Below are 22,021 nucleotides of genomic sequence, written 5' to 3' on the forward strand. Positions count from 1 at the left end.
ATGCCCAATAAAATGTTGCAAGGGATTGCCAAAGGAACAAGCGCTTATATCCCAGATACCTAGCAGACAAGTTGGAGACTGAGTGCATCTTTTGGACATTTGACAAATGTGCTGGTTCAAGCATGTTTTCCCAAGCATTTCTGCTAGTGAGGGGGGGACTGAATAGCACCATGAAAGTCCTAAAAGCAATTACTTCTTTTCTTCTAGAAAACTGGCTAGACTCACATTGTGCCTCATTATGGCTTCCATTTCCCACCAAAAAAAGAAGTGGAATTTGTGTACTAACACTGAAGCAGTAGCATAGAAGGCATTGTCTTCACCTTGAACAGCACAGTCCTTTGACTTTGGAGCTTGGAAAAGCTGTTTGGACTACAGATTTCTGGGTAGTCTAATCCAAAAGCTCACTTTGCAAGTTCTAGTTTATGCAGATGTATGCCTCACCTGAGTTCAAAGGGGACCACCTGTGTCCATATAGCATTGTAATATTGTCTTTGGTAGGCCTGCAAATCCTACTTTATTATCATGAAATACTGTCTACCTCAGCTCATACATCTTCACTTTTTTCTCTGGTACCAGAGAGGAAATTTATGCTGGCACCTTTTTGCAATCACACTTGGCTTGGTTGTTGTGCTGAACAAGAACATCACATCAGACAGTTGTAAACTGCTTTTGATGTTAGGATTTTCTCCTTTCTCTGAGCAAACATAAGCTATTTGGAAATATTATTTGTATTCACACTAGGTCAGCTATGAAAACCTCACTTGTTCTGAGGTTAAGCAGTAAGAAAGAGAAAGAGGACGTTATCAGACAAGGGAAATTGGAAGTATAATCCAATGGCAATCTGAACGCAATCTTGGGGTTTAATATTATTGTGTGATAGACTACCACACGCAATTTCAGGCAATGGGAAGTCAGTCTGAACGCAATCATGGGGTTTCACTTTATTGTGTGAGAGGTGATCACATGCAATTTGAGGCAATGGCAAGCTATTTTTGGGCAATGGGAAGTCAGTTCGAACACAATTCAAATTCACAATTCAAATTCACGTAAAATGGCCTCACTTTCTTTTCATTCGAAATTAAGAGAAATTCCTCCCGTGTGATAAATTCCATCTGGTGTGGCTTCAGTTGTTATAAATAATGGCTGCAATCATGTACTATGCAAGTGTAGTTGTATCTGAAGCATTGCAGTTGAGGCTACAGAAAAGCACTAACTTCATCTGAACCAATGATACTGAAGACTGAGAGGCAGAACACATTTTTGACAAAGTCTTAACACTGAAGCTTCAGCTGGTTTATGAAGGTTCTTCTAAGGCGGTAACTTTGCTCTGGAAGCATTATCTTCACCACTCTATTATGAATAAGCTAGCCATTTGCAACAAACTGCTTTCTTAAGATGGTGATTAGAAAGGGTTTATATGCACAGAATGCATCTTGGGAAATAACAGCAGTCAGACATATTGACCTGACAATTTGAGACGCAACTTGAGCCAAGGAACTGCTTTGTGCCTTTATAGGAAGCGGATGGCTGGGGGTGAGATCCACTTCCTGTTCTCAGACCTCAACTTGCCAGGATGAAATAATGAGTTGTTTCAGCAATAGCCCAGAATCCCATGTAGTTCTCTACAAACTAAGCAACTGTTCCTGTTTTCACCTACCAAGCTCTGATGTTGGCTAAGAGAAAATAGTGGCATGAAGAGATGTTTTTATTTTCTTGCACTAATGAGTCAAAGTACAGTTATTAAGATTACAATCTTTGTTTATGCAAGGCTGGAAACCAAGGGAGGCAGCACCAGCCTCGCTCCCTGAAGTAGCCCACACAGTCTGCAGCCCCTGTATGAAAACCAACTGTTTTGGTTTTTATCCCACAACGTGCTGTTCTGTTGCTGCAGCAGCTGTAGGCCAGAGAGGGTTGGTTAACATAAAGTGCAAATGGACATAACAGACATGGCAGGTGGAAGAAGCCAAGTGCTTGGGTTCTAGACTTAGTCACTACTAGTACTAGGTGTGCAAAATTAACTGCTTGCATGCAGAAGGAAGAGAAACTTGGAGCTGGGCTCTCTCCCACTGGCATGCTTACACACAAAATAGGGCCATTAAAAGGCAGTTAGACACTTTGGTGACACAATTGCTGTTCCCAATCCCAACTGAGTCATAGAGATGAGGGAGATGAGCTCATGAGATTACATGTTACAAGATGGAAGGAGTCAGTTGTTCATGTTGCTAAGGACCAAACTATTACATACAGTTGTGTGTAACTTCTCCCACTGTTCTGATGAGGCTTCCAACTTAAGAAGGCAAGGAAAAATATAGAGGACTACTTAATCCTTTCCCCTCTGGCCACTTTTCTATTTGCAGTTCCTTCCCTTCATCTAATTTTGCCCTTGCAAGGGAAGAGAGATCTGTCAAGAAAAGGAATCATTTTAAACAGAAAAGTGGTGGGAAGAGAAAGAATTAAGCAGGCCCTCTATGGAACCCTGGCCATACCTCTTGTTTGAATTCCTGTGCTCCAGCAGTTACTCTTGGTTTCCAAAAGAACCCAAAACACGAGGGGAACATTAAAACACAACTGCATGCAATGTCTGGCTTCAGATTTACTGGATCTTGGTAACAGCTTCGTGGATGGAAGCAGCAACGTAGTCCAGATTCTTTGTAGTCAAACCACACATATTGATGCGGCCACTAGCCATCAGATAGATGTGTTTTTCTTTGATCAGGAATAGTACTTGCTTAGCTAGAAAAGAAGGAATAATAAGTATCAGAACTCTTAACAAAAAACCCAGAGCAACATCTACCAAGATTCATATGTTATGGCCAAGGTCACGGTATGAAAAGCCTTCAATAAACAGGCAGAGCAAGGGAAGGACCTACTTACACTTCAAAAAGTGATATTCATGCCCACACATAACTTCTTTCACAGCAGTTGTCTTCCAATGTAACATACCATAGTATGTGCTGCACTGCCCCATTGTTCCCAATACAAGTGTGAGTGGCTAAACAAACCACAGATGTTCAATCCCTGGTTTGTTTAATGTGGAAAGGGGGGCAGCAAGTCACATATGACCCCTCCAGTCTGCGTTAGGAGCATCCTTCAGCCTATCTATCCACACACACCCAACCATTTGGAAATTTTAAAAAAATGTCTTAGAGACATGGAGGATGTTTTCACCATAATCCCATCCAATTATTTTAGGCCGAGGAGACAGCTTTTTAAAAGCTGGAAATAAATCAGGCCAGAAACTGTTGCAAAACCCTAAATACCCATAAGAGTAGTGTTTCTTAGACTCTGATAACCTACTTCTACTTCTGTTATTATTATTATTAGTAGTAGTAGTAGTAGTAGTAATAGTATGCCAAGAACTGGTACTGTTATTTTCTGGCTAATGTGCCATGGACTGATACTGCATTTGTGCCCATTTGTTACAACAGTTTCTTTAATGGAAACTCGCCATAAACCAGCAGCAGTTCACTGACTACCACACTGACTAATTCGTATTAAAGGCTGAAAGGGGCATTTTGAATAAATATTTAAAAAATGTTAAAGTGGAGGGAAATAAAATCTTGAGGGTGGGAGCGCAACACTTTAAAGTTGGTGGGTTTGTGCAGGCGCTGGACCTAAAGTAGTTTGCCCATCATCTGTTTAGAACAACATCTTAATCAGACAACAAAGAAAGAATAAACATGGGTCATGTCTGTGGCTTGTTGAGGAAGAGACAAACCAAACTGCCAGGTTCACACATCACAATAAATGATGGATCTTAGTGAGGCCATGGCAAATGCTTCAGTGTCATGTCTCATCTCTGATAAGCCAGGATTTTTTTAAAAAGTGCAAATACGAACATGCATGCAAACTTGGATGTGGTACAGTGCGCCAAAAAGAGGCGCCGGGGAGGCACACCTCCTTAATTTGCAGCAGCACAGCAGCAACCAAATTGTGTGATACTGCTGCGCAGCAAGAAAGGAGCGTGTGGAAGTGGCTCCTAAACCACCAGAGACAGCGTGATGGCGTCACAGCTGTGCAGCGCTGTTTGGATGCTGTGCTGCTGCGACGTCATAGCTGTGCACACCATGCTTATGGTGCTGTGCAGCTGCGACATCGTCACATGCTAGGGTTGCGGGGCATGATGCCACAAAGGGCTGGTATGTACTGGGCCTTGTTCAATGAATAACTACATAAGACAGCTGACTGGACTTTTGGGGAAGCAACATTATCCAGTATAGGTCCAAAACACACTGCAGAAATAACCCAGTTTGAGACCACTTTAACTGCCTGGTTCAGTGCTAGGGAATCTTGGGAGCTGCAGTTTTGAGAGACCTTTAGCCTTCCCTGTCAGAAAGCTGTGGTGCCACAATAAACTATAATTCCCAGAATTCCCTAGCACTGAACCAGGGCAGTTAAAGCGGTCTCGAACTGGATTATTTCTGCAGTGTGTTTTGGACCATAGAAATATCAGATAGGAAAACATTAAATTTGAAAACAAAGCTCCCAGTGATCATGCTGACTGGGGGATTCAGTCCAAAAAAGGGACTTTTCCAAGATCTGAAATATCATCCAAACAGCTGTTCAGTTCTTTGTAACATCCTTCCCTCTCTGATTCTCTCCTTTGCTCTCCCTTGCCCACCCCACACTTGTACTCACGATTGAGGCCGGTAAAGCTAAACATGCCAATCTGCTCCGTGATGTGATTCCATGTACCCGGTGTATGTAGGGCCTCAAGCCGAGACCTGAGCTCTGCCCGCATCAGCAAGACACGATCTGCCATGGTCTTCACATTCTCTTTCCTGTCATAGAAAAACGCTTGAGCTTGATCCAGTCTCATACAAACAGGAATGAGCTAGGTTATAAGCTCTCCCCAGATAGTGAGTCCTGACACCTATTAAGTCTTGGTTTGGTGAGTCTTACCATTCAGCAAAAAGCTCTGGAGAAGTGAGTGTTGTAGCCACAATGCGTGCCCCCTGGGAAGGCGGGTTAGACCAAGTAGTGCGGACAATCTTCTCCATCTGGGATAAAACTCGCTGCACATTTTCTCCATCCTTTGCCACAACAGTCAGGTTCCCCACACGCTCATCTGAGAAAAGAAAGCCAAGAGAAGTGCTGTTATAAGCCTCAGGCTGCACACATAAAAACCCATGGAGTGAGAAGCAAGCCTCACTTTCCTAGATTGCAAGCTGATTTGTAAATATTCCACCTTTCAGCTGTAGAGGAAGTCTCCTGTGAGCCTTACAATATCAAAAATCATACCATATAAAATTTTTAAGAATAACATTTTTCAAGATGCAGCAGGGTTGTCCCACTGACAAAACTGTTTACATCTGGAGAAGTGTACTGAGTACTTACTGTATAGGCCAAAATTTTTTGAGAAGGACTGGGCACAGAAGAGTTCAAAGCCTTCTGAAACAAAGTAGCGCACAGCCCAAGCATCTTTATCCAGGGAACCTGAGGCAAAGCCTTGGTAGGCAGAGTCAAAGAATGGAAACAGGTATCGGCGCTGCATAAAGAGAAAAGATAGAAGGAGTTCAGGCTTCACTGTATTATGGAAAACAGGCTGAGACTAAGGTCCAAAACACATTGAAATAATCCCATTTGTGACCACTCTAACTGCCCTGGTTGAGCACTAGGGAATTCTGGGAATTGTAATTTATTGTAGTACCTGAGTTCTCTGACAGAAGGCTAAATGTCTGTCAAAACTACAATTCCCAGGATTCCCTAGCACTGAGACAGAGCAGCTAAAGCAGACTCAAACTGGATTATTTCTGCAGTGTGTTTTGGACCCATGATAACTGAATAAAGCTTTATTTTCTTAACCACTGTCAGGAAAACTAAACAAGGCTCTAGCCCTCAATAAAACAAGTTATAAAGCAGAAGTAAATGGGAATCTCATTACCTAGCCATACATTGTTTACCCATTACATAGCTTCAGCAGTTTCTAATCTTTGTTATATGTAAAAGGCATTGCTAGCCAGTCTAGAGTAAATATATCTAATCACCAGATTTATGCCAAGCAAGCTATTTCCCCGTGTAGCCAGTAATCCTTTCAGCTAGTTTGACCAGTTTTTATCAAAAACAGAACCTGGTTTTGTTAGCAAACTAACACAGCTTGCACAGATCTCTGTCTAAATCTCAGTAGAAACTTTGTTTTCACAAGTGCATGCTTTTAGAAGCACATCCCAACCTGCTTTTCCACACATTGGGATCCCTGCATGAAGAAATTCAGTTTATTAATGGGTAGAAGCAACATTAAATTATGTAAAAGCTGAAAGCTAGCTTCGCTGGCTTAATTCATACAGGCCACAACATTAAAGTACATTTTGCATGACTTTATACACATATCCACACAGACACAACAGCATGAAGTACAAACACAACTCTACTGATCTTCTTTGGCTCCATTAGTGAACTCACCTTCATAACAGCAGCAATTTGTTTCCATTGCTCCTGGGTGGGATCTGTGCCAGTTGGATTATGAGCACAAGCATGGAGGATGAAGATAGAAAATTCTGGAGCTTTCTGAATTAAAAAAGAAAGAGAACCAAATCTGAACCAAGCAGCACTAACCAATCATGTTTGAGGCTCAATAATGCACCATGAATGAAACTGGGATGCATCTATACTGTAGAAGTAACACAGTTTGACATCACTCTAACTGCCATGGCTCCATCCTACAGCATCCTGGGATTTGTAGTTTCATGAGGCATCAGCATTCTGGCAGATCTTGTACAACTACAAATGCTACGATCCCACAGAATGAAGCTATAGCACTTAAAGTTGTATCAAATAGCATTAATTCTACAGTGTAGATGCCCCCCTAGGAGTATTTGGATAGGTTTCAACCATGTAAAGGTAGGTAGTAAGATGTTAAAATCCTTGGATACTGTATTTAAAAAATATTAAATGGGGTAAGCCTCACAGACACCACTCTCTCTCCCACATGCATATTATTCTGTTATATTCTTTTCAATCCACTAATGTGGGACTCTGATCCAAACAAATGAACTCCGGCATTTCTATGGTTAAAACTAGAGCTCTCCACATTTCCTTCCTGGCTATAGCTCTAGACTGGAAGTTACACTGGAGGCATAACTTTCTAGAATGGCTATTCATGAGGCACAATGTGGTCAGAAGGCATCAGAAGCACAGTCCATACACAGATGTTTACACTTCAGCTCTGCCCACAGCTTTGATTCCCAGCAAATGCATGAGGCTTGAGCATTCTAGCTGGCAAGAGATAAAGATTCTCCTAGCGAAACCAAATATTAATCTAATTCAAATCTAATACACTAGTTACAACAATGAACTAAGTTATTCTGGCTGTCTATGAAATGTAGCTTCTACACAACATCTATACCACAGGAAGTTTCCATATCTGATCAAGCCTAAAAGCCTACCTGGAATCCCAATTCAGATCTCTTATTAAGTTTAAACCCAACTTATAGGACACCATGACCCACCTCCAGGTCCTCCAGAAATCCCTGGATGTCTAGACCTCTGTTTGCAGCATCCCAGTAGCGATAGTTTCGGATGTCCTTGAAACCAGCATCCGTGAAGACTGAATTATGATTTTCTGTGGAAAGGAAACAGAAGCATCGGTTGTTCAACCATGGAGGGCTAGACTGCCTAGCATGGAATATATTTTGAAATGTTTGGGAATATGTTTGGAGATGGAGACCCCAGCCACCCCTCTCTCTACTCCATACCATGCCAAGGATGCAAGCCAGGCCTCAGTACTCACCCCAGGAAGGAGAAGAGATATACACAGGTGTTGATGTGTTGTTGGTTCCATTGTACCAGCGTCTCAAGAACTCTGCTCCAATACGAAGTGCCCCTGTGCCTCCCAAGGACTGGACACCTCCCACCTGAAATAAAAGGAAAAGATTTGTTAGGAAGAAGACTCTGTTTTTATGCCAGACAGACTGACAACAAGGATTCAGCTTCCCATAAGAAACAAATAATCTCCTTTTTTGTTGCAGTGGGATTCTCAGCCATTCCCAAATTAGAATCACAGAATCAGAGTTGGAAGAGACCACAAGGGCCATCCAGTCCAACCCCCTGCAATGCAGGAACGCAAAATCAAAGCATCCCATCTAGTCTCTGTTTAAAGACTTCCAAGGAAGGAGACTCCACCACACTCCAAAGGAGAATGTGTTCCACTGTCAAACAGCACTTACTGTTAGGAAGTTCCTCCTAATGTTGAGGTGGAATCTCTTTTCCTGTAGCTTACATCCATTGTTCCGGGTCCTATTCTCTGCAGCAGCAGAAAACAAGCTTGCTCCATCCTCAATATGGCATCCCTTCAAATACTTAAACAGGGCTATCATATCTCTTAACTGCCCCTTCTTTAGGCTAAACATACCCATAGGGCATTGTTTCCAGACCCATCACCATTTTTGTCACCTTCCTTTGGACATGCACCAACTTGTCAACATCCTTTTTGAACTGTGGTGCCCAGAACTGGACACAGTATTCCAGATGAGGCCTGACAAAGCAGAATAGAGTGGCACTATTACTTCCCATGAACTATACAGTTGTCCCTCCTTATTCGCTAGGGTAAGGGGAACAAGACCCCCGTGAATATGGAAAAACCACAAATAACAAAAACACTGTTTTTACCTGAGAGGACACCTCTCTAGGAATCTCTAGGTCCTCCAGTGCAACTCTGTGGTCAATGTCCAACATACACTGACCACAGAATGGCACTGGAGTAGCTACAAATGGTCTTTCAGTGCAACTTTTAGTTAAAGTTGACCACAGAGTTGCACTGGAGGACCTAGTCCTAGAGAGAACATATTAATGAAATCCGTGAATAATCAAATCTGCAAATATCAAAGCTGCAAATATGGAGGGATGACTGTACTTCTGTTGATGCAGCCTAGAATCATATTGGCCTTTTTAGCTGCCGCGTCGCACTGTTGACTCATGTTCAACTTGTGGTCTACTCGGACTCCTAGATCCCTTTCACATGTAGTCTCATTCAGCCAGGTGTTCCCCATTCTATATCTATGCATTTCATATTTTTTGCCCTAAGTGCAGTACCTTGCATTTCTCTGTGTTGAAATTCATTTTGTTAGTTTTGGCCCAGCTTTCTAATCTGTTAAAGTCATTTTGAATTTTCACCCTTTCTCTTTCATTCCAACTAAAATGAAACCAACAGATACAAGACTGACAGGACATACTGCAGTGTTGCCTCTTCCTGTCCTAAACCTTCTGTTCAATAATGGAACATGCTGCCTCAGAGTGAGGTGGAGTTTCCTCCTTTGGAGATTATTAAACAGAGGCTGGATGGCCATCTGTCTGGAGTGCTTTAACTGTGTCTTCCTACATGACAGGGGACTGGACTGGGTGGCCTTTGGAGGTCTCTTCCAACTCTATGATTCTATCTGTACCTTCCCATTTCTGTCCTTCAGTAGCACATCACATGGCCAACCACTACCAGTATCACTTTGTATAGACCGAGGGAAGGAACCTCTGCTCACCAAATGCTTTATACTACACCTCCCAGAAGCCCTATCCAGCACAGCAGATGTTGTCATCCAGAACTGGAAAGCCAGAGTCCCCATCCAAACCTACCTGGAGCCTGCTTGTTTCAACAGTTCTTCCTTTCTCCTCAGGAAAGTACTTGTCCATCAGTACCTATGCTATAGCTTCCAGAGGTTCCCACTGCACAGCATGGCATGAAAAGCCACATACAATATTCCTAACCTCGACTATGTCACTTAGAAGATGTCACCTCACTTTGCTCCCCCTTGTAATAGATGAGTAACAGGAGTTTCTTCTTCAGACTAACCCTGTTCTCCTTGATAGCTAGACTGTCCTCTCCAAGGGCAATTCGTGAGGAATTGGCACGAAATTCTGGCAAGCCCAAGATGGGAAGGTACTCATGGTTCAAGCTGGTATCCTTGGTAATCATCATTTCCACCTTCCGGACCACCGGCAAGACCCATGGCTGCCCCTCGTCTGTGCGATAAGCTGTTGGACAGAAAGGGCAGGAATTACTATTCTAGACACATTTGAACTTGTATGAACATTAGTATTGTACAGCTTACTGAAGACAGAGCTCTCCTTCTCTTCTAAATTGCCAATTTTTATTTAAATCCTTTGCAGCAGTGTATCTGCTCTGACATAGGGAGTCTCCAATGCATTACAATTCCCACAGTCCCTTTTGCATAGCTACTATGCCTTTTGCATAGGCATCCAGAGCCTCCGTGGACTCCATTAAACTGGATCAGTTTGAGTCGGTTAGTACCGATGATGTGGACAAGATCCTTGGAAGTGTTCAGAAGACAACCTGCTCTCTCGATCCCTGTCCCTCATGGCTAGCGGCTCAGGGGGGACCGGTGGTAACCTCGTTGTTACACCGGATTATAAATACATCTTTGAGGGACGGGCAATTTCCATCCAGCTTGAAATTGGCCACTGTAAAACCGCTGTTAAAAAAGCCCTCCCTCGACCCCCTGATGCATAATAATTATCGGCCAGTACCGCTATTGCCATTTTTGGGGAAGGTGATCGAGAAGGCGGTTGCAATCCAGCTTCAATCGATCTTGGATGAAACGGATTATCTGGACCCATTTCAAACTGGCTTTCGGGCGGGCTACGGGGTTGAGACGGCCATGGTCGCCTTGGTCAATGATCTCCGTCTGGGCATCGACAGGGGAAGCGTGTCCCTGTTGGTGCTCTTGGACATCTCAGCGGCTTTCGATACCATAGACCATGGTATCCTTCTGGAGCGCCTGGTAGAGGTGGGAATCGGGGGCACTGCGCTCCAGTGGTTCCGTTCCTACCTCTCTGGGAGGTTCCAGATGGTGCAGCTGGGAGACGTGTGCTCCGACAAGAGGGCCCTTATATCTGGGGTCCCTCAAGGAGCCATTCTGTCTCCCATGCTTTTCAACATTTACATGAAACCGCTGGTAGAGATCATCCGGAGACATGGGACGCGGGGTTATCAGTACGCTGATGACACCCAAATAATCTTCTCTATGTCTCCGACTGATGCAGTGACCGGGGATGGCATCTCTCCTCTCGTGGCCTGTCTGGAGTCAGTAATGGGCTGGATGAGGGAAAACCGACTCAGTCTGAATCCAGAGAAAACGGAGGTCCTCGTGATAGGTTCTCCTGGCCCAGGGATGGCGGTGGTTCCACCTGTCCTGAACATCCCGTGAGGGACTCTGCACGCAGTCTGGGGGTGCTCCTTGACTCGTCGCTCCACCTTACATCTCAGGTGGATGTGACGGTTAGGAGCACCTGTTATCAGCTTCGGCTTATTCGCCAGCTGCGTCCCTACCTGAGCCGAGGGGACCTAGAAACAGTGGTACATGCTCTGGTAACCTCTCGATTGGACTTCTGCAACGCGCTCTACATGGGGCAACCCTTGTACCATACCCGGAAGCTACAATTGGTACAGAATATGGCAGCCAGACTGGTTACTGGTACATCCAGAGCCAGTCATATAACACCTGTACTTAAAGATCTGCACTAGCTGCCTATTCGCTTCCGGGCGCAATACAAGGTGTTGGTTATAACCTATAAAGCCCTACATGGCTTGGGCCCAGGATACCTTGAGGACCGCCTCTCCCCATACAATCCGCCCCGCACACTCAGAACATCTGGGCAGCAGCTACTGAGGGTACCTGGGGCAAGATTAGCCTCCACAGCAAGGAGGACATTTACCATCTCGGCCCCAACCCTCCGGAACACGCTGCCCATAGAGCTCCGCTCGGCTACCTCCCTAGCCCAGTTCAGGAAGGATCTGAAAACCTTCCTGTTTAAGCGAGCATTCCCCGATACAAGTTCTAGTTAGCCCCCCCCCCCCCCCCCCCCCCCCCCCCTGGCCGGCAGGTGGGTGTAATGTATGTTTTTTTATTGCCTCTGTATTTGTGTTGTGCACCGCCCTGATTGGAAGAAGGGCGGTATATAAATAAAGCATTTATTATTTATTTATTTTATTAAAATTCAAGCCCCTCATTACTGTGGGAAAAGGCTATTAAAATGTCTGTTTGGTCACAAAATGTAAGGGCCTTATCACACGAGGGGTTTTGCAGCTCAGATCCGGAGTCACTACGGGTCCAGCCATGCGTATTCACGTTATAACGTGATGTATTATCAGACATGATTGCTTTCTATGGGGGGGGGGTCATTCCGAGGACCTGTCCCATCATCCCCTCTGCTCCTTCACCCTGATCTCGCCCCCAGTGAACCCCTGCGACCTGTCTCATCATCCTCTGCCTTCTCCTTCATCTTTATCTCGCCCTCTCTGCCACCCTGACATCTGTCCCATCATCCCCTGCCTGCTCCTTCACCCCGATCTCACCCCCTCTTGCATCCTGCCACCTGTCCCATCACCCCCTGCCTGCTCCTTCACCCCAATGAAGGATGACAACTAAGGAGGGGGCAGGGAAGGATGACAGCGTCCAGAGCCTCACTGAGCATGCGCAAGGGTGCCAATTCGAATCGTTGAATCCCTCTGGTGTGGTAATACAATGTGCACTGGCTCCGCTTTGCTCAAGTAGAGACCACAATTTCGTTCCTCAGGTATGATAATACATCACGTGAATTGCCTTGGATCCAAAGTGACTCTGCTCCCCCCCTTGCTTCAAATTGGAGCTCCTGTTTCACATGTGATAAGGCTCTAACAAGTTGGAAGGCTCTAGAGGTGGATGAGAGCTTGGGGCCAAAAACATGGGGAAGACGCCTGAAGTCAGCAACTCGAACTATTATAAAGAAAGAATGGTTCAAACTTTGAGCATATGATATGGAGGATAGACAAGAAAGGTCATAAGCAACAACTTACAAGTGTCCCCAGATGACACTGGCAGAGACAGAGCTAAAAGTTTACTGCTGAACAGCGGTCTAAGAATTGTTCTGTTTTGAGCGCTGCAGAAAGTGAGTGATTGCAGTGAGGAGCAGCTAGACAGTTATCAAGCAAATCACTCCATATTTTACAACCTACAAGACAAGCAGCTTACTAAATTCTATGCTCAGTCTGTACTTTGTCTTTTAGTCCCAGGATAAAGTCCCCTCCACAGTTTCTGCAATGCCCAGGCAATAATATGCTCAAGGTCATACGGGTTGACCCAAGAGTAACTTGGATATCAGCCCAGATCTCCTGACAGCTCTTTACCAGTCATAAGAACAGCAGGTGCCAGACAGCCCCACACCTGAAGGAAGCCAAGACATGAAGGCCACAGTTGGGATCAAATATAGAAAGCACAAGAAATAAGTCCAAAGAACAAGGTGCACTTGGACTAACTGAGACAGTAGAGAACAGACAGGAAACCAAATTAACAAGATGACTGTCGGATTGACACTGCATGAAAAGGATGCCACTTCTTCTTTTAAGGGATTCGATATAGTCACAAATCAAGAATTAAACACTTTCATTAATGCTCCACCTTTCTCTCAACATGGGACTCAAAGTGGCTTACAAAAATGTAAAATCAAGTCCAGCTAAAATGCTATTTTACAAAAGTTAAATGCAATTAACTAATTCTATTTAAAAAGCACATCAAAACAATTTAAAACACATCTCCCCTTGGCAATTTCAACCTCTTCTTTTACCTCATAGTTTTCCTTTCTTTCCATCTGTCACCACTGGTCTTTTGACTATGGGCAGGGTACACAACCCAGTTTCCACAGCAATATTGTTTCAGATTTCCAGTAGACATCTAGTACTCCACCTTGAGGCATCCATCCTTGGAACACATAGCCCCATTGCTAGTAGCTCCAACACTTTTTTTTTTAATGGGTCTTTCACATGAGCTTATTAGTCAGTTGCCTCTCGACATAGGCCTGGGGCCAAAAGTAGGGATCGGTCTGCATGCTCCCAAGCCCTACCGTGCACTGTGGGCACTATCTTGGGGGCGCGCCATGATGATGTCACTCATGCATGGTGCACAAACAGCGCCATGCATGGGGAGCATCATGAGGGCATGGCACGACCATTATGGTGCTCCTGTAGCGCCAGCAAAAGAAGCTCCTTTTAAGGGCTTCTTTTCCCCAGCGCACTGGAGGCGTAGCGTCCGGTTGCCACATCCCCAACCCCACACATCCAGGGGCGGCACAGAACCGCTCCTTTTGGGCTGTCTGTAGAGCCCCATAGATACATTTAGAGCAGGTCCATTGAAACCAATAGGACTTAAGTTATTCCACGTTTATATAAATCTTGACTTCTGTAGAATAAAGAATAATGAAAGAATAAAGAAATAAAAAATAAATAAAGCGGTAGAAAACTCATGCTGTGGTGAGTCATAGAGTTGGAAGGGGCCTCAGGGGCCACCTAACCCCTGATCCAACTAAATCTCAGACTCTCCAACTAAAGCGTCCCCAGCAGGTAGCTGTCCAGCCTTGTTTTGAAGACATTCAAAGAAGGAGACTCCGCTATCTCTTTTGACAATCAATCCCATTGCCAAACTACTCTTCAAAACTGTAGGGGTTTGGGACACAGGTGGTATTCTCGTCAATTCTGCCCGTGAAGGATAGAGGAACAAGAAGATATTAAAACTGAATGGCTGGCTATGTAGATGGTGTAGGTGGAGAGGTTTGGCTTCTGGGGTGGTCTTCACTACTTAGACAAAGGACTAGTTGCTAGAGATGGGCTGCACCTTGTGAAGGTTGGGAAGAATATTTTTGGTAGTAGCACGGCAACACTAAAATCCTTGGTGGTTGGAGATGATAGCTCAAAGATCAGTTCAACGGGAATCCAATCTTGGGGAAAAATTTGAACTATAGTTTCCAGAAAAACACACATGTTGGCTGGGGGATTATGGGAGTAACACTAACTCTTAGACGCTCTGCAAGCTTTTCCAGCCTTTAAGGAGCCATAGCAATCAAAGAGTGATTCATGGGCTGTCCATCACTAGAGGTCTTCCAGCAGACCATTGACAGATGTTAGAGATACTGTTGTTTTTAGATTTCCTGCATCAAACAGAAATTTGACCAGATGGCCAACAAAACCATCTTCAACTCAATGGTTCTAGTCCCCCCCCCCCCCAAATAAATACTTAAAATTCTGGTCCCTGTTTTGGGGACCGAAATATCCAGTTCTCAGCAAAACAGATGGCTAACATTCTCTGCTGAACCTTATAATTACAGCCAGCCCTTCCTGAGCTCCTAAATCAATCCATAAGCATTAGGAAAGGATGCAAATTACAAAAGCCTAGGGCTGTGCCAAGGCCCAGTTCAGGAGCCTTTACATTTTGATTGTGTGTTCTTTCGAACAGGGATTATCGAGCCTTGAACCATTTTTGACATGCATAAGCGGAAAGCATTCAAATGTGTATCTTCTTCCTAAACTCAAGAGCCACCAGACAAGATACAGAATATTTCAGAGACTGTATGATTAAGTCCAAGCACTTCAGGATATCAATATGAATTTAAAAAAAAACAAAACAGAGAAAGCATTTTCAGCTGGAAGCAAAAACAAAACAGAGTTAATTAATTCTCTCAACATTCTCAGCAGGATTATGCTGGTCTTTGGGTAGGCTTGAATCAGCCTGTTGTGTAATCATCTAATAACAACACAATCCCCTTTATAACGGACCCATTTGGCTATATATTTGGGTAGAAATCCCATCCTTTTCTTTCTCTTTCCTTCCGAGAGAACTATGGGACATTAAACAGCTGCTTGGCAAACACAAATCCAGCAATGGCAGTTTTCTTGGCATGGAACCATAGCTATCATTTGAGGATCCCGCTAAGAAAAAGGGATGGAAGCCATCCTACAACTAGAGCAAACTTTTTGGATTTTGGAGACCAGGGTTCGAATGGCTCAGCCACGTAAACCCAAGTCACACACTCTCAGCCTCAGAGGATGGGACTTGTTAAGAAAACTCCATGATAGGTTGCCATAAATCGGAAATGACTTGAAGGCACACGAAAAACCAACCCCCAGTTTTCTCTCATCAGTCTACATTAGCCAGATCCATATCAGTTCCCTCTTGGATCCTATGTTGCTCCCCACACCCTCCTCTTTATTTCCAATGGCTGGAGACATTCAAGGTCCCACTGGGCCTTGGCACAGCCCTAGGCTTTTGTCATTTGCATCCTTTCCTAATGCTTATGGTTTGATTTAGGAGCTCAAGAAGCCATGGCAGTTAAAGTAGTGTCAAACTAGTTTTATTTCTGCTGTGTGGATGCAGCCAAAGTGGTATCAAACCAGACTATTCCTGCAGTGTGGATGCAGCCAAAGTCGTGTCAAACTAGTTTATTTCTGCACTGTGGATGCATCCAAAGTGGTGTCAAACTGGATTAATTCTGCAGTGTGGATACAATCAAAGTAGTATCAAAACGGATTACATATTTCTGCAGTGCGGATGCAGCCAAAGTGGTGTCAAACTAGTTTTATTTCTGCAGTGTGGATGCAGCCAAAGTGGTATCAAACCAGATTATTTCTACAGTGTGGGCGCAGCCAAAGTGGTGCCAAGCCGGATTAATTCTGCAGTGTGGATGCGGCCAAAGCGTTCTCAACCTGCAGCCTCGCCTGAAGAGGCGCTTCAGGGCCAGGGGCCACTCACTCACCTCCCACTCCCAGGTTGACCTTGCGAGGGTCAGTGTCTGCGCGGAAATCCGCCGTGAGCTGGAAGACGGCCACCGGAAGGGCCTGAGGGACGGCGGCGAAGATGGACGCTGCTCCGGGAGCCATGGCTGGGAAAGAGGAGGAGGACGGGGCCGAGCGCTGCCTGAGGAGAGTGTAGTGTCACCTTCACCGGCCCAACAAGGCCCCGGCCTCCCCTTAGAGAGAGAAGGGCGCGTATCCACCAATCAGAGAGGCGCTCTCGAGGGACTACCCGGGCAACAGCCAATCAGGGGAAAGCGTTCAGGTTGCCAACCGGAGCGGCGAATCAAACGCCGCGAAGGGTTTGAAGGGAGGGAAGGCTAAGCCAATGACGGCCTCCCAGGGGCGGGGTTAGGAGAGGAAACGGAGGTAGCGAGTCACAAAGGCGGTTGTAGCTGGAGAAATAACCCGGTTTGGCACCGCTTTAACTTGTTGTCTGGCTCAAGACTATGGAATTCTGGGAGTTGGAGTTTGTTGAGGGCCCAGAGCGAAGCAGAGATCCACAACAAACTCCAACTCCCAGAATTCCATAGCCTTGAGCCAGACAACAAGTTAAAGCGGTGCCAAACCGGGTTATTTCTCCAGTGTCGATGCAGCCTAGTAGGTTATCCCGCTGGAAACCCCAGCAGGGACGTCCTGAAACAAATGACAGTCCTTTCCCATGGAGAAACCACACTTGCCCAAAGGGAAGCCATGATTCCCCAGCAGTGGATACCCCAGTGATTCTCTATGGGCAAGGACTGTCATTTGTTTTCCTAGGTCCTCCCCAGCACTCTCCCCCTGATACACAGGGAGCCAGGAATGTAGTCTGAATTTGTAAAATGGGCCAAAAATATGTAACTATGCAATGAGTGAAACTATTTACAAAATCCTCAAAAATGACTCATTTGCTGGCGTTTCAAAAGAGACACAAAGCAGCACACAATGTGGCCCACAAAACTGCAAAATTAGAACAATTCCACAGTCATTGAAGACATTCCTCAGTACTGTTACAAAGTACAATTTAATTAATGCACCAAGAACAGAGAGGTTCAGACTGGAACGTAACTGGACTAATGCTAGGATACAATGTGTGCAAATGTATTTACAATTCTGTATTTACGCCTTGGTATTTTAAAAAAATAACTTTTGCCTCAATCACATCATATCTGGATTATATGTAAATAAAAATAAATAAATAAAATATTTATTTCTATACCGCTTTTCCTGGGAGATCAAAGCGGTTTACAAGTTCAAAGGGAATATACATTTTAAACATGTTACAATATAATATACAGCCAAGAATACTGTCTCTTCGGGCCAGCCTGTTCTCTCCCTCACAGGCCCAAGGATGACAGTTACGTATTAAAAAACATTCCAGTTGCAAACCAGTTGAGTGTGAAAATGACACCCAATAACCATTTCTTTATAAACTGTTTCAAGCAGAGTGGCAGACGAGATATAACTTCAGTCCAATCCACACAGCTTTAAGCAAACCAGATTTCAATCCCCTCAAGTGCTGAAAAAGACAGATGAATCAATATGTATTCTTGAAGGCCAAGAACTCATTTGGCTGCCAGGACTGAGAATAGGTTCAGGAACCACATACTGTAGTTAATCTCATACTATGACAGTATTGCTGGTGCCAATGTATTATTTACCTGCAGCAGAGAAAAATAATTGCCATTAGATTATTATCACTTGGGGGGGGGGGGGGCTGTGTTATACTGTGTGTAAGAAAAATCCCATTTTCCACAGAAAATAATTGTATGAACAAACTTTCAGTTTCTCCAGAAGTCTTCATTAGGATGGAAAGAGCCGATAAGTATTGAAAATCTTGAACTATTTCAATGTCTTCATTGCTTTAAAGTTATGTAAATCATCTGTGGTCATTGTTTTTGTTTTCTTAATGTTCAGCTGTAAACCTGCTTTTGCACTTTCTTCCTTGATATGTTTTTTTCAGTAATTGTTCCAGGTCTTCCTTATTTTCTGCTAGTAGCATGGTATCATTTGCTAATTATTATTATTATTATTCCGCTTAATCTCTTGGAATCCAAGCAGATTACAACAATAAAAGAGAATACAGTTAAAATTCTAAAAAAACCCTATCCCCCCAGTATAAAAACATGGTAATACTAAAAAGATTAAACCAGACAGATATTAAAAGAGTAGTATAAAATCACAGTTAAAATCAATGGAAATGTATAGCGGGGACCAGATAGGATGGAAAAAGAGATGGAGAAAAGGGGAGAGGAGGGAGGAGCAGGAAAATAGAGGTGGACCTTGTTTGGAAAGGCCTGCTGGAAGAGATCCATCTTAATAGCCTTCTTAAAGGTTTCCAAGGTGGTAATCTGATGGATCTCATCCAACAGGTCATTCCAGAATCTAGGAGCAACTGCTGAAAAGAAACGCTGGGTCACTGCCAAAAGACTAGTCCTCTTTGGTTGAAGCAGAATCTTCCCAGCAGAATGAAGAGTGCAGGGAGGATGATATGGGAGAAGGCGTTCCCACAAGAAGTCAGGACCCAATCCATGTAGGGCTTTAAAGGGTAAAACCAATACTTTGTATCTTGCCTGGAAACTAACAGGCAGCCAGTGAAGGGATTTTAAAACTGGTGTAATGTGGGCAAATCTAGATGTGCCAGTAACCAGCCTGGCTGTCATATTCTGTACCAGTTGAAGTTTCCGAACTTGTCACAGAGGTAGCCCCATGTAGAGCGCATTACAAAAGTCAAGATGAGAGATTACGAGTGCATGTACTCCTGTTTCAAGGTATTCCCACTCCAGGAAGGGACACAGTTGGCATATCAACCGAAGCTGAAAGCAAGTGCTCCTGACCGTTGCATGTGACTCCATCCAGAACTGGCTGACGTAACTCCATTCCTGGATTGGGAGTCCCTATTACTAGTACCTCCGTCTTACCTGGATTCAACTTGAGTTTGTTTTCCCTCATTCAGTCCATTACCGATTCAAGACAGGCATTCAGAGGAGAGATGCCTTCCTTAGTCACTGCATCAGTCTTAGACATAGAGAAGTATATTTGGGTGTCATCAGCGTACTGATAACACCCCGCCCCATGTCTCCGGATGATCTCACCCTGCAGCTTCATGTAAATGTTGAACAGCATTGGGGACAGAATCGCACCTTGAGGGACGCCCAACCTGAGCTCTCTCTTGACGGAATAACTGTCCCCAAGCGACACCATCTGGAATCTGCCCCAGAGGTAGGATCAGAACCACTGCAAAGCAGAGCCTCCAATTCCCAACTCTCTCAGCCATTCCAGAAGGATACCGTGGTTAACGGTATCAGAGGCTGCTGAGAGGTCCAAGAGCACCAGCAGGGTCACACTTCCCCTGTCGGTGCCCAGACGGAGATCGTCGACTAAGGTGACCAAGGTCGTCTCAATTCCGTAGCCTGCCCTAAAACCGGTTTGAAATGGATCTAGATAATCCGTTTCATCCAAGATTGCTTGGAGTTGAATGGAGACTGCTCTTTCAATTACCTTTCCCAAATATGGCAACAATGAAACAGGCCTATAATTATTTCTGTCCAGGGGTCAAGGGTAGGCTTCTTTAGAAGTGGTTTAACCACTGCCTGCTTAAGGCAAGATGGAAGATAGCCCTCCCTAAAGGATGCGTCGATTATGTTCTTTAATAGTAACCTAATGGCATCACCCCCCTGGACAGCCAGCCAAGATGGGCAAGAGTCGAGAGAGCAAGTCGTCTTTTTCACACAACCAAGAAGCTTGTCCACATCTTTGGTACTGACAAACTCAAATTGATCCAGAATAACAGTATAGGCGGAGATACTGGATACCTCTCCTAATAACTCAGTTTGAAAGCCGGCATCCAAGTTGGCTCTTATCTGAGAGATTTTGTCTGCGAAGTGATTATTAAAAGCGTCACAGCAGGCTGTTGTAGGTTCTAGCAAAGGATTCAGGGTTGGAGATAGCTGAGTTAAATCCCTAACCACCCTGAATAGCTCTGCCGGACGAGACTTTGCAGACGCAATAGATGCAGAATAGAAAGACTTCTTAGCTGCATCTATCACCACACCATAGGATTTAAGATAAATCCTATGGCATGTCCTGACAGGTATGAGTCGAGATCTTTGCAAGTCATGCTCAAGTCACTGTCCAACCCTCTTCAATATACCAGGGGTTGCCGTTAAGGGCGGGCTGGAAAGGACGCTTGGGAACGATAGTGTCTATAGCCCTGGTAAAATTGTTGTTCCAAGTGTTAACCAAGGTTTCAACAGTATCACTGGCACTGCCAGCCTTTAAACCCTCTAGGGCCTCTAATGGGTTCCATCAGCCTTCGAGGGCGGACCATATGAATAGGTCCTCCACCCCCAATCGGGTGAACAGTCACACCCAGGACTCTCCTTCTGGTGCTGCTGCTTAAATTGGTAATGTTCCTATTGCTATGTTTATACATTCCATTTCGAGTTTTACTCTGTTTAGGTTCCCCAGACTCATGCTTCTCACATTCCATGTTCCTATAATATGCATCGTTCTTTCACATCTGAGCACATCAGCAACTGAACATCTTTTTGGTTTGACCCTAATTGTGTCATTAGCCACAGCTCTACTCATAGTTGTCCTCTGCTGTACCCCAGTAGCTTGCTGTGTGCCTTCCAACCTGGGAGTGTCATCTTCTAACGCTATCCCTTGTTTCATTTTGAATTTTCTCATCATAAAGTTTTCATGGTAAAAGACATTCAAAGTGGGGTTACCATGCCTCCTTCTGCACAGTACTGTACTAACAACAGTCAGCTGTGTTGCCACTACCATAATCTCTGACAGGTCCTCCACCAGTGTCACCCTCCACTACTGCTGCCACTCAGTAGCTGTTTGGCTCATTTAGTCTGGCTGCTCAACAGAAGCCTGTCTGACATGGGAAACCCTACCAGACATTGCTATTGTCAGCGTAGCCTCTTGCCTCACAGGAGCACACAAACCCATCACTATGGAAGGGTAGTGCAATGGTGAGATACAACAGTGCCGAGTTCACTGATAAGCGGTATAGAAATGTAAATGCTATTGCTACTGCTATCACATACAGTTTATTTATATACCACATAGACATCATCATTCAATACTGATGTTCTGCATGTTCCAGATTTAGTCATGTCTGTAAGGCCACAGGGGGGCACTGTTGTATGAGCTTTGCTTGGTCAGCCAAGCAAAGACGTAAATGGCCTGCTTTTTTAAACTCTGCCTATCTCTGCTGTTGTTAAGTGCCCTTCATTAGACTTCAACTCATGGCAACCCTGTAGATGAGACTTTTCCAAGGCCCCCTGCCTTCATCCTCTCTTCTCAGGCCTGTGTCCTCCATGATCGAAACTAACCATCTGGCATATAGTCTTCCTCTCCTTCCATTGCCTTCCACCTTTCCTAGTATCATTGTCTTTTCTAATCATTCATTTTTCCTCATGATGTGAGTGTGACCATAGTATAACAGTGTCAGTTTAGTCATCCAGGCTTCCAGGGATAGTT

The 22,021-nt window shown here is 44.5% G+C and overlaps 1 protein-coding gene across 1 annotated transcript; it reads right to left on the bottom strand.

The window, feature by feature from the left end:
* Positions 1-1,687: 1,687 nt before the first annotated feature.
* Positions 1,688-16,732, bottom strand: GOT1 (glutamic-oxaloacetic transaminase 1). The gene is made up of 9 exons (XM_042459668.1): positions 16,510-16,732; positions 9,782-9,963; positions 7,730-7,853; positions 7,449-7,561; positions 6,403-6,507; positions 5,338-5,488; positions 4,903-5,068; positions 4,639-4,781; positions 1,688-2,733 (listed from the first exon to the last, which is right to left on the bottom strand). The coding sequence occupies exons 1-9, from the start codon at positions 16,631-16,633 to the stop codon at positions 2,594-2,596; spliced, it is 1,248 nt and encodes a 415-aa protein (XP_042315602.1). The 5' UTR covers positions 16,634-16,732; the 3' UTR covers positions 1,688-2,593.
* Positions 16,733-22,021: the final 5,289 nt, after the last annotated feature.

This window comes from Sceloporus undulatus, chromosome 3 (assembly GCF_019175285.1).
Source record: "Sceloporus undulatus isolate JIND9_A2432 ecotype Alabama chromosome 3, SceUnd_v1.1, whole genome shotgun sequence".
NCBI classification, from domain to species: domain Eukaryota; kingdom Metazoa; phylum Chordata; class Lepidosauria; order Squamata; family Phrynosomatidae; genus Sceloporus; species Sceloporus undulatus.

Excerpts from the sequence above, each read along its gene's own strand:
- GOT1 (XM_042459668.1), bottom strand. The coding sequence starts at position 16,633 with ATGGCTCCCGGAGCAGCGTCCATCTTCGCCGCCGTCCCTCAGGCCCTT. Across the intron at positions 5,069-5,337 it reads AAAAAATTTTGGCCTATACA|ATGAGCGTGTGGGGAACCTG; the intron begins GTAAGTACTCAG and ends TTCTTTTCTCAG. Across the intron at positions 4,782-4,902 it reads CCAGAGCTTTTTGCTGAATG|GAAAGAGAATGTGAAGACCA; the intron begins GTAAGACTCACC and ends TTTCTATGACAG.